Here is a 13,225-nt window from a genome sequence, read left to right on the forward strand (position 1 = left end):
GACTGGTTCTGGTACAGGTCCGGGTCTGGGATCACTGATATCTGGAGAGATGGGAATGGATTGATGAGTGGCTAATTTTCGAATGTACCTTGAAGAGGTTCTGACAGATCCTTGAGATGGGGAACCGAGTGGGTCCAGAGATTGAGGAAGTAACAGAGGTCAGCAGGAGCAGCGTCTAGCTTCTGGCTAGTGAGCCTCAGACGTGGGTTTGGTTCCTAGCTCTTCCCTGAGAGCTGAGGGAGGAATCCAGACTGAGATCTTCAGGTTCAACTTCCTAGCTCTCCCCTGAGAGCTGAAGGAGGAATCCAGGCTAAGACCTTCAGGTTTGGCTTCCTTGGGCAGGCAGGCAGGCAGGTTTCCAGGTAAAGCTCATCCAGAGCTTCTGACTTCAGTCAGGCTTTCTGTGAGTAGAGAAGATAGAGACAGGTTAGAATCCAGTTGCTCTCTAGAGTCTACTGTGCAGAGGCTTAGGTTTGCTAACCAAACTTGGTCAACACTCCGGCGTCGAAGGAAGGTCTGACTGCTGCTTATGAAGGAAGGTCTCCTGATGGGCTGATGTGCTTCAGGTGTGCTGGAGGCTCCAGCCCAGGAGACCCACAGCGCTCTCTGCTGGAGACAGATGGTAACTCTCCAGATCCCAACAGTAACCCCAGTCCTAACAGAAAACAACATAAAACAGTAGAGGATCCTCGGCGCCCTCTGGTGGGCAAGCCTAAGGATCCCAACAGCCTGGCCCTTTCCCTTGTAGCTTTAGCTGAATATTAAGGTTATTGTCCTGCTTGCTGGTTAACCTGTTTCAGGCTCTAGAAGGTTCTCCTCCAGCGTTGCCTTGGATTTACCTGCATTTTCTAACCATTCCACTCAATTCCACAGCATGATGATAACTCTACCATGTTTTATAAAGTGCGTAATGTGTGCAGAATTATTTGCAGAGTTTTATACCTCACAGGATTTCCATGTAGGCTATAAAGTTTATCTTAGGTCAAACTTGGGCACCTTTTCCAAACACTTGTGTTAAGCTTAAACTAAAAATCCTTGTAGCTTTCTGCTACACATTTATTGATACACATTCTAAAGGCTGGTCATTGCCCCTTAACTCCATAGGCAGGGGAGAGAAGCAGGACAAAAGTGAGACCTGAAAAAGCACCATGGTCAGAGAGTTCAGAATTTTGGGTGAGCAAGAAAAGGATTCAATAAAAAGTCGCAGGCAGCCACTCTCCTGTATCCCAAGTATTTTGATGTCTAGTTGTGGGTTTCAGGTTGGGTGGAGGTTTGAGAGGAGGAGACCAAATGCAGAGACTGTAGCTGAAGGTAGTTTTTTGCATATTTAATTTTAAAGGTGAGAACTGAAGCAAAAGACATAAATCCACAAAATACTGAGAAGCAGGAATACTCACAGCAAAGGCAAAGAAATGATGATGACCAGCAAACAGTAACTGAACAGGAGGTGTATATATGGGAGACAGAAACAAAGACCAGGCTAATCTGCAGATTGGGAGCAGGTGTGGACAGAGGAATCTAGAAGGGAGCGGGGGAAAAGGAGGCTTATAAAGAATGCAACAGAGGATAAACAACAAATACCTAAGAACTCAAATACAGTCAAAATAACTAGAACAACTCAAAATGGAAATAAATCCAATGAAAACTCAAAGATAAAACTTTGAGTTTTATAAAACAGAACCAATACCATGACAGTGGGACACCCCCTGTTCAAACTACACCATTATAAAGCCCTGTGTGGATTCTCATTCCCATTAAAATATCCACTATCCAAGCTTCTCAGTGAATTTTGCCAGTGCAGTGTTTGCTGCATTGTACTTAATGTGGCTTTCTGTATGTAATTTTCTGGCCTTCCCAAGGGGAAGGGGAGAGCACAGAACATAAGCCTAGATCTTTTACCCCCTGAACTGCTATACATTTGTAGAATATCCACTTCTGATCAGCCATAATAATTACTTTGCTTAAGTCATTAACGTTAATTATTTATTAATAGTTATTTCTAAGTTAAGTTGATTTTAAAGATTTGGTAATAAGTTCATAATCCTTTGAAGAACTCATTCTGAAACAAAAATATGCTTAAATTTTAAGTGACAAAATAATCTCTAATAATCTTAATGAAGTAAATCAAATGCCCACATTGGGGTTATTATGAATATTATCATTATTATTATGACATGAAGACATTAATCATTGTTAAAGAGGAAGTCTCTTTAACAGCTGCTGCCTCTAAAGTTAACTCAAAAACCTGCCGATCAGTAGACTTTTACTAATGTTTGATTTGTTTATATTCTAACTCTTATACTCTGAGAAATTTTCGTACAGATAAACACAAATGAGTCATTGTCTTGTAAATAATTCTCCTCTGTTAGTATAAGTCACCTCATTAGTCCTACATAATGAATCAGCTTGCTCAGTAGGGTAGACAAAAACATGGGGAAAGGGAATACTGATGATAGTGGGGTTTTTTTTTTTTTTCTTTTGCTTTAGCATTTTAAGCCTAATTGGATTTGAGCAATGTCATGTATTTGCATGTGTTGGCTGCTTTCTACAGAATCTGTTTGTGTGCTGTGGTTTGGTTAATACTTACATATTTAAGATGGTGTGAATATGAGAAAATAAAAAAACATGTATAATTTATTTTTCCTTAAGACAGAGAAAAAGACATTACTGTAAATAATCCAGTAATAATAAATACATAAAGGAAAGTCAAAAAGTTTTAAAATGCACAACACATTTACAAATACTGCATCATTCATCATGACCTGCTCCTGAAAGTCTAATGGACATGATATCAGTCCGAGTTTTATTAGCGTTAATTAACATTTGTTAAGAGGCATCATTTTCAAAATAAAGATTGACCTCCAGATCTAGAAAGAATGAGATGTCAATATGTGTCCTTCTCATTGATTTTTTGAGGTCTTACAATATTTGTAATGTAGAAAAGGTACATAGGACCATGGAATGTGACCTATTTAAAACCCAGTGTAGTTTAAATACAACTTGGACATTTGTGATTCTGATGTGATCAATCTCAGTTCAATCTTTCAAATCATCAACATAAGTTTAAAATCAGATAAAGTGAATCTGCATTAATTGAAAAAATTAATCACAAGCAGTGTTTAAATATATATTTATAAATTATTAACTATTTTGAGGGGGTTAAAACAATCTAAATACCAGCAATCTCCATATTTTCATGATCCTTTCAGAAAACGACCTGCTGGAGTACTTTGGATTATTTTCCTGCTGCATCACCCAAGTCTAGCATAGCTTTAGTTCATGAAACTAATGGCTGGAAAGTCTCAATAAAGGTACTTTAGGAAAAGTGAATTTCTTGTTCCAAAAATGCAACAAGTTGGACAGATCCTGAAGAAACAAAGCTGTATGACAAACCATAGACAGATCATAGAGTGACACACTTCTTCCTGCTATGTTTCTTTGTTCTTTTGTCAATACACCAGTCCAGTATTTATTTTTATTCTTTGCACATTCAGGTCAACTTACACTGTATTTTGTGCTTATATATAGTTGTGTATTAAACATAAAGTTTGTTTCTAGAGACATATATATATATATAAATATATATATATATATATATATATATATATATATATATATATATATATATATATATATATATATATATACCCCTGTATAGGGGTTAGCATATATGATATTAGCATTCTGATAAAACTTATTCTTGACTGTTGTTCTCTGTTTGATCAAGTTTGACACCTCTAAATATAAATTATGTTCAATATTTTCCTCGTAAGCTACTAGAATACTTGCTAAAACCGATTTTGTTTTTGTTTTTTCTTGACTTCTCTGATCTTATTTAGAAAATAGATCTGGAAGTTTAAACATTAAATCTGGTAACTTTTGAATAAGACATCAGTAACAGTAGATGCATTAAGTACAGTTAGTGCTTAGCTTTTTTTTTTTTTTTTTTTAAAGCATATTGTTTGTGAAAAGTACTCTGCAACTTAATTCCTGGTGCAGAGCAGCTTTGCTCAAACCTGACAAAAGTGATCCTTCAAATTAAAACTTTTTTTTTCTTTTTTACTAGCCTACCTGCTGTGCTGAGTAAGGCATTTTTTCAAATGCACACATTTGCTTTGGGGGGTACAATCAAGGTTGTTTGCACCATAGAAATAAATATGTCAATAAATATTGCAATCTAAAGCAAAAATCTTGCAAACTCATTTTGTTTTCATGGTTTTAGCTCAGCCAAAAAGGCTTTAGGCAATATCCTTACATTTATTATAAGAACACGAAATAATCTTATGAATGTTTCCATCAATTTTGCTACCACAAGATCCGACATACTTAAACACTCAAGCATAGGAAGCAGAAAAATGGCTTCTAGCTGTGTATCCTTTATTATGTTGTTTTCAGTTTACCACCATAGCTTATTGGGAAGTTACTTAACCATCATCAGTGCTGTTAATTCTACATGCAAATCTCCTGCTGCAACAATGAATAAACAAGCTTCAAGTTTATTTCAAAACACCTTTGACAGCGGCTAATTATCTTTTTTTCTTTTATTCATCAGGTGTAAGCAGCTGACGTACCCAGAGGACCTTCCACAGATCTCGGTTGTCTTTATCTTTGTGAACGAGGCGCTGTCAGTGATCCTCCGCTCCGTCCACAGCGTGGTCAACCACACACCAGCACACCTGCTTAAGGAGATTATTCTGGTAGATGACAACAGTGACAGTGGTAAGCATTTTATGGCTTTATTCAATTAAATTGCCTTCTGAAAGTTTAGAATAACAACTGATTGAATAAGGTACACCTTCCTGGAAAAACACAATACATGTACAAACATTTTCATGTTACATGACAGAGCATACATCTGAACATCCAAGAGTTGTGGTTACAAAATCAAATAAACCAAGGTTTTACTTTAAAGCGAGGTGATATTATGGATGTTTTGGCTCTATATGTCTAAATAACAGCAGGAAGAGTGCAGACCTCCTGAGGGTGAACACTTCAGTGCAAGAGTATTAAAATAGCTTAAAAACAAAAAGGAATAAGGGTGGTGGTGGTGGGGGGGAGGGTTATCTATCTCTCTTTAGGCTGCTGTATACTGCTGTCTCCATAGCAATATGGGCAAATCCTTTAGTTACATCTACGCTGTGACGCCCACACCAGCTGACAATGTTTGCTTCCTTAGAAGCTTCTGTGTTTTGAAGGAGCAAGACAGTCAAGTAGGTTACACTAATAGCAAAGTGAAAGAACACTGATGAAGAGTCACCACCGGTTGGTCTCTGCTCCCCACCGAGGCTCTGACTGCGTTCCTTTTAAAAAAGGAACAGTTAAAAGCCAAAAAAGAGACAGAAATGGTAACTGACTACTTTTCTCTTTAGATCTGTCACTTCACACATTTAAGCTTCATGTTTTCTTTTTAAAAGCACATAAAAAAAGAATATTTTCAAAGGGATGTCTGCAACACGACAAAGATATTTATAACGTGTTGTGAAAGTGCTGCGTGTAGAGAAGAAGCATCCTGAAAATAAATGAAATAAACCTTTGACTATATAACAACATTAAGTGGAACATTAGATAAAAGGAAAGTCTTCCCACCAAATCAACATGTTAAAGGCTACCCACGTAAAATGAGAAGAGATTAAGGTTTAGGATGACAGTTAAACTGTAGACATGTATCACAATTCAGTCTATTGATCATTTAGTCCATTTACTGATCTATGCATGATAAATGATTGATGTAGCTGAAGAAAAATGCAGAAAGATCTATTTTTTCTTTGGGTCAAATAACTTTGTGAACTTGCACCTTTGTTATTGGCGGAAGTGTAAGCAATAGTAAATGTAACTCAGCATATATGCTCTACTCGTTCTGAGCTGAAGGTTTTTTTCTTTTGTAGCAAAAAGCTACAAAACTAGTGGAGCTGAACAATTATTTTATATATCTTATATAACTTGCTATGTTGTGTCAAAGTTACATTGCATGCTGGGAGATGTGGTAAATTTTTAGTTCTATATGGCTATATCCAACAAATGTTTAGATGAGAAAACATTTGGGTAATGTTAAACCTTTGTGCTGTATAGTGTACATGTAAGAACACACTGTTCTGACATGCCATTTGTACTACCCTTGCTAGAAACATAGAAAAAGTGTAATTCAAAGATTGCATAAATACTTGGTCTCTACTGAAAGATGTAACCATTGTTCTTTACTTTTTTATCTTCACTATCAATGTTCTGGTTCCTCTTTATCAATCATTTATAGCTCCAAAAGGGACTTGTTTTGTCAATGCTGATTGAGAATCTTGTAAAACCAAGAATGTTGCATACGTTTCATAACCAGCCACATTATCTGATAACAATACTGTAGACTGAATGCATATGCAGGCCTTTCACGGCAAATGCATGAAGTCATTTGAGGGAATGATTATAATTATATTTGAAAAAGGACTTGGACATTAAATTTCTAATTTCTCAAAGAATTAGGAGTCATTAAATCAGAAATAGTGTCCACCCAGGTGGTTTCAGGTTAGCAAATGGAATTGAAATAGTTTTTAAAATAGTAGCAGCTGTGTTTATTATTATGACTGCACAGGGATATTTGAATTACCCATATATAATTTAGTATCAGTAAGGGGCATCCTGACTTTGTAAAATAAAAAGAGGAATATTAAACTCACTATGCCTGAGTGTTATTTCACAAAACAAATGTAAAAGATCTCAGGACATCAATGAGGGAATCAATGCATTTAGTGACCCTATTACAGAGTTTGCTATCTATATATCTGACCAAATGGAACCTTCCGTAAATCTTTGATTTGCTTTGGCTAAAACATTTTTAATGATATATATATATATATTTTTTTGGAAACATAATGTTGAACCATAAAGAAATCCCACATGTAATTATTTAGTGATAAGGGAAAAAGGCACTTATTTTAACCACTGGTCACTACACTGGTCAAAAGCCGTTCCTTATACTGTATTTTCACCATGTGCAGTGTACAGTCCAGGAGGCAAAGAGTTTCTATAGTGAAAAAGAAATTTTTTTAAAGTACTCTGTACCCACATTTGTCCCTCAAAGGCAAATAAAACTGTTGTTTAAATAATTTTCCATTTGGAATATATTCCATCTATTTTCCGTCACGCTTATCCCAAGTGGGGTCATGAGGGGTGCTGGTGCCATTTGTCCAGCTGTGAGTGGAAGAGAAGAGGGTTACACCCTGGACAGGTTGCCAGTCCATCTCAGGGCAACACAGAGAAAAAAAACAACCATGCACTCACACCTGGAGGAAGCCAGAGTATCCAGAGAGAACCCATACATGCTCAGGGAAAACATGCAAACTCCATGCAGAAAGACCCGGAGCCGGTAATTGAACCCAGAATCTTTTTGCTGCAAGGCAGCAGCGCTACCCAATGCATCACTGACTGTTTCTGAACAGGATATTGATAATTATGATTAAGAATATTAAATTCATTTATGGAACACAGCAACTTAAAACAACCTGGCCAAATGTCAAATATTTGTGACTTACACACAAACTCTGAAAACATGAAATAGGCTTCAATGTGTCAAAAGGTAACATATATTACCCTGATGATCAGCAACAAGTTCAGAAATAAATAAAAAAAGTTCCATTTGTTTAATCTGGAAACAGTTACAAAGCATTTTAAGACTTCTGGCCTTCAGAGAAACACAAAGGGAGAACAGATGGAAAATCGCTAAAACTACCCAAATCTGGATAAAATAAATCTCCAGCACAGATTCAGTAATGAGCTCATCCAAAAGGTTAAGAGGGAAGCCACAAAAACATTTTAATTCTCGACGGATCAAACTTTGAGGTCAGAGTTTAAATAATAATAAATAATTCAACAGTAAGAAGGAGACCAAGCAAAGATCGGTTTCATGGGAAAGCTCTTAGTTGAAAACTATTTACCAACTTGTGGCTGTTACTTGATCTAGGAATCCATTCCTCCCAAAAAAATTTAAAAAACTTAAAAAAAACTTTAGTTCAAGGTCCACCATCTGATCCACCACTGATTAGCACACGAACACAATATGAAAGTGGCCTTTTAAAAGTCAAACATGAAAACAATCACTGTGCATTGGAAAGACCATTGTATTTAAGCTTTTTACAAATACAGATAGGTTGGTCCTTTTTTTCCCTTTTTTTTTCTTTTTACATTTCTCAAACCGAAAAGTTATTTTTGAAAACTGCACTTTTTAGTGAGGTTATTGTTGTCTGATATTTATTTCTCTATATTTATATAAAATATGGACAAAAAATGAAGAAAATACATGAATATGTATGGAAGTTAATACAGTACCTGAACAAGGTATCAACCAAGTGGTGAATAAATGTTTTGTTTAATTTAATTGTAATTTTTAATCTCATCAGTATGACTGTCTGCTTGTTCTTATTGTGATATTAGATGAATAAATTATATACCTCCTTTTAAAATTGCATAGCTTGCCTAAATGTTAAGATAAAATCATTAATAATACTGAAGCAGAGCAGTCTTAACCCACAAAAAATTGACAACTCAAAGTGGATATCAGGCCAACTTTGCGTCACGGTTCTGTGCGATCCCTTACTAAGTGCGAGTTGTTTTCAGTGTCCTTATTTGGGACTGTTGGCCTAGTAGTAAGAGAAGTGCGCTTGTGCTCTGAGAAGGTTGCAAGTATCCAGTTTAAAACCCAAAGCCTGCACTCTGGGTTCCTGAGCAAGACCCTTAACCCCACACTGCTCTCCGGGCACTGCACAGCGGCAGCCCACTGCTTCCCAAGGGGATTGGTTAAATGCAGACGTGAATTTCTCCAGTGTGAGATTTATTAAGTTGAATTAGTAAACTCACTTTAAGGTCTTTTTATCATCAGCTAAGATCATTCTTCTTATTAGAATTATCTTTTGCCATATATGAATCTGACGGTTAGTGTGAAAGTGTAAGATCATACCTGTTTCCGGCTTCACACCTAAAAATGAACACTGACATGACCTTTTTAGGAGGTTTTGGCCCCAGTCTAAACTAAAATGTTACTGAAACACATTTGGTTTCTGGGACAGTCAGTGACCTTTAACCAGTGACGGATAGCTCCTTTCACAACAACAGCTCCAGCAATCTTACTTAACATTAGCATTTGCATTGATTGTGTTTTTGCATCATGTGTCAACCAGAATGACTCCAGGTTATTGTTGTTCATCATGTTAAATGCTGTGAAAGGCCTAATAAAGCTTTACAGGATTCCATTTCAGCACCAATTTATGAGTTAATGATTCATATAATGAAAACAGGAGATAAACTTAGCAGCAGTTGAGTACAGCTCATAAAATTAAATTTAGGTGATGATAAATGACTTATTTATTGTTTACATTAAATCCTGTTATTGCCTCTCAATGTAGATTAGGCTTGTTAATATACAGCAGAAAAATGATCAGAATTAAGAAAATACCAAATTTTATTTACAGTTATATATATTTATGGCACTTCACTGTCTCGTTAGTCTGACACAATTCAAAGAAGGCTTATATAAATGGACATATCCAAGATATGTTATTTTGCCATCTAATGATATACATCTATCTTACATACTTAAATAAAAATATTATTAAAGATAAATACTGAATTTTGGTATAATAAATATATATCTATTAGATGGTCCTAATTTGGGTTAACTCTTACAGTAAAAAAACAACTTTATTTCCTCCAACCTACAAATTCAAACTCCAAATGTATCCATTCCAACATCTAAATGTGTTATTAACAGATCTCCTCTTGCTACCTTTTTTCAAATTTCCTATATGTAAAATTATTATGCCTGGGTGATTTATTTCATGCACAGTGGTTTAAAAAAATAAATAAATTGTAAAATGGCACAATATATTTTCCACCTCACTCTTTTCCTTTGTTTTAGTGTCATTCCTTTAAACCAGAATCTGTTCACAGTCTGTGGCTGAGCTCAATCCCCAAGGCTGCAAACACTTCTCAGCTCAAGCCTTTACCTTTAGAGATTAAGACATGTTCTTAAAATTTTTAGAATAAGCTTTAAATTTGCAGAAAAGAGGCATTGGGTCTTCATAAAAACAAAGCCAGACAGTGTTTTACAGGCTGCCGGCAGTCCACTCATAGAAGACAATTAGTCTAATGTTTTCCTACTAGTCATTGTTGGGTGTTTTAGGTATAAGTTTGGTTCAGTATCCTGTTGCATGACCCAGGACCTGCAACTGAAAGTAAGCACTTGATATCCTTGAGATTTCATTGTGCCCTACTGAGATCCTAAAGCAACTCTTTCCTTATCTTCCTCTGGTCCATGTTGAGTGTGGTTGACACCATGCATAGATGGGCGCACTGACCAGATTTGTGGTTTTATTCTTTTAATCAGTCTTTGGAAGCATGATTGAAAACCAGTGTAGTTTTTAATTTGTCAGATTAACCCCATTTCTGTGACCATTGTGGGGTTCTTTTTGTTATATTAATCGAGTGATACCAAAAATTGTATCCACCTGAGTAACAAGATTGATTTGTATAGATATATGTGTGTATATATATATATATATATATATATATATATATATATATATATCTTAGCTGTTCCTAGGACTGCGCTCTTCTGGATAGAGACCTCTGATGTTTTACCTGGAATCTGCTGTAGCCACTCTCCCAGTTTGGAGGTCACAGCCCCCAGTGCTCCAATTACCACTGGCACCACTGCTGCTCTTACTTTCCACATCTTTTCTAGCTCCTCTTTCAGCCCTTGGTATTTCTCAAGCTTCTCGTGTTCTTTCTTCTTGATGTTGCTGTCGCTTGGGATTGCTACATCTATCACTACTGCCTTCTTCTGCTGTTTGTCGATTAACACGATGTCTGGTTGGTTAGCCATCACCTGTTTGTCAGTCTGGATCTTGAAGTCCCATAGGATCTTAGCTCGGTCATTCTCAACTACCTTAGGAGGTGTCTTCCATTTTGACCTTGGGACTTCCAGCCCATACTCATGGCAGATGTTCCTGTACACTATGACAGCTACCTGGTTGTGGCGTTCCATCTATGCACTTCCTGCCTGCATTTTACACCCTGCTGTTATGTGCTGTATTGTTTCAGAGGCATCTTTGCACAGTCTGCATCGGGGGTCCTGCCTGGTGTGGTAGACCCTGGCCTCTATTGATCTTGTACTGATATATATATATATATATATATATAGGTATATATATATATATATATATAGGTATATATATATATATATATATATATATATCTATATATATATATATATAGATATATATATATGTATATATATATATATATATATATATATATATAGATAGATAGATAGATAGATAGATTGATTTTTGTCATTTTTAATAATTTTCAACATATTTAGTTTATTGAGTAAATTTCCCCATCATGCAACAATAAAGGGATTTCCTATGTTATTCTATTCTGTTCTATTTAGTTGTGTGCAGAGATAAAATAATGTTTAATCCTTATGAAGGAGGGACCAAGGTCTGACCCATAGATTTGCCTCCCCATTACAGATAAGTCTCATGCATGGATTCCATCTTATTTCTCTATTTCGTTTCTTCATGTTACTTTTACACATTATCAAAGAATGTCTAGCTGGTAACAAAAGGGGTCTTTATATAAACCTGAATCTTCATCAAATTGTCAATGGAAACAAAGATGTTTGTTTCAAATAAGGAAACACAGTTCTTAAACTCTATACTTGAACAAAGGCACATATCTTAAAGTACAAAATGTCCATCTATCTGAAGGAATCCTACTTTTAAAGATAATTCTCAAGGAACTATAAATACAGTCTCTTTTCATATGCTCTACAGAAGATATATAACCTGTTATCATAAGGAACTAGATCTCCACTCTTTGAAAAACATGATTCTGTCAAGGCTCAGTAGTTACTGTTTTATGGTCAATTAATATATCTTGATCTTTGTTCAGCAAAAGAATACCTGTCTCCTAGGTTGGGCTGAACTTTTGATAAACTATTTTAGTGATAAAAAAATGCCAGTTTATCATTATGTAAAATGAAAATAACATATTTACCCCAAAAAACATATATACCCCAAAAAACCCAACATAAAAAAATAAATAAATAAAAATAAAACATGATAAAAGCAGGCAGTAAAGCAAGTAGAAAACAGTTTGACCACAAATATAATTAATATTACTTCATTTAGCAGTTGGACTTTAATGGTCAAAGGTCATTCTAAATTGATGGGTTTTAACTTTGACTTTTTAAAAAAAACTCAGGCTTTCAGCATTGTTACAGTCTTCTGGGATTTTTCCAGAACAGTGGAGCAAAGGAACTAAATTCTGCTTCTCCATGATTTGACTTGAACTAGAAGACCTCAGTGATCTGGGAGGTTGAAACACTGACATGAATCTGTTATGTATTCAGTTTCTGATCCATTCAGTGATTTATAGACTAACAGAAGGATTTTAAAATCTATATTGAGAGCTTGGGGAACCAATGTAAGGACTTCCAAACCAGGCTGATGTGCTCTACTTTCTTAGTTCTAATGAGAACATGGGCTGCAGCGTTTTGGATCAGCTGCAGCTGTTCGATGGACTTTTAGACGAACCTATGAAGACATTGTTGAAATAATCAGTTCTACTAAAGATAAATGCATGAATGAGTTTTTCTAGATCCCTCTTGGACATTAGTCCTTTAATCCTGGAAATGTTATTCAGCTGATAAAGGGCTCACTCGATAACTGCCTTTACTGTATGTGTCTCAGAAGGTTCAGGTCTGAGTTAATCAGGACTCCAAGATTTTGACGATATTCCTTGTTTTCCAGCTGCAGTAGCTGAAGCTGTTAGCAAACTCTGGAACTCCCCTCCTTTGGTTCATACATTATTACCTCAGGTTTGTTTTTATTCTGATCTAGTTGAGCATGTACTGAAAAGTTATTTGTCTGGTCTCTGATTTGAAATTTACTATTTACACATAAAAGTCCCTGACATTAAAGTAACATTTAAACCATTCAAGAGCTGTACCAGAAAGGCCATTTCAGTTTTCAGGTGCTCTAATAAATTCATGTGATCAACAGTCTCAAGCGCAGCACTGAGGTCCCAAAATATCTCTGTGGTTCTCCCAGAATCTGTATTTAAGGACACATGAGCCACAGCAAAAGTGAGTCAGTGTTTACCATGCTAAATTCTGTCTAAATAGTCCTGGCATTGACAAAGGAGCCATGACCAGGAAGCAGGATGCATCCTTGCACTA

At 35.9% G+C, this 13,225-nt stretch overlaps 1 protein-coding gene across 1 annotated transcript in view; it reads left to right on the forward strand.

The window, feature by feature from the left end:
* Positions 1–13,225, forward strand: part of galnt9 (polypeptide N-acetylgalactosaminyltransferase 9) — a 187,671-nt gene that overhangs the window by 52,580 nt on the left and 121,866 nt on the right. Inside the window, exon 3 of the mRNA XM_038273609.1 lies at positions 4,553–4,719. Coding sequence (XP_038129537.1) covers positions 4,553–4,719 — 167 coding nt within the window. The remainder of the gene's footprint in view (positions 1–4,552; positions 4,720–13,225) is intronic.

The sequence above is a fragment of the Cyprinodon tularosa genome, unplaced genomic scaffold (genome assembly GCF_016077235.1).
Source record: "Cyprinodon tularosa strain WSP-4 unplaced genomic scaffold, ASM1607723v1 ctg88, whole genome shotgun sequence".
Taxonomy (NCBI): domain Eukaryota; kingdom Metazoa; phylum Chordata; class Actinopteri; order Cyprinodontiformes; family Cyprinodontidae; genus Cyprinodon; species Cyprinodon tularosa.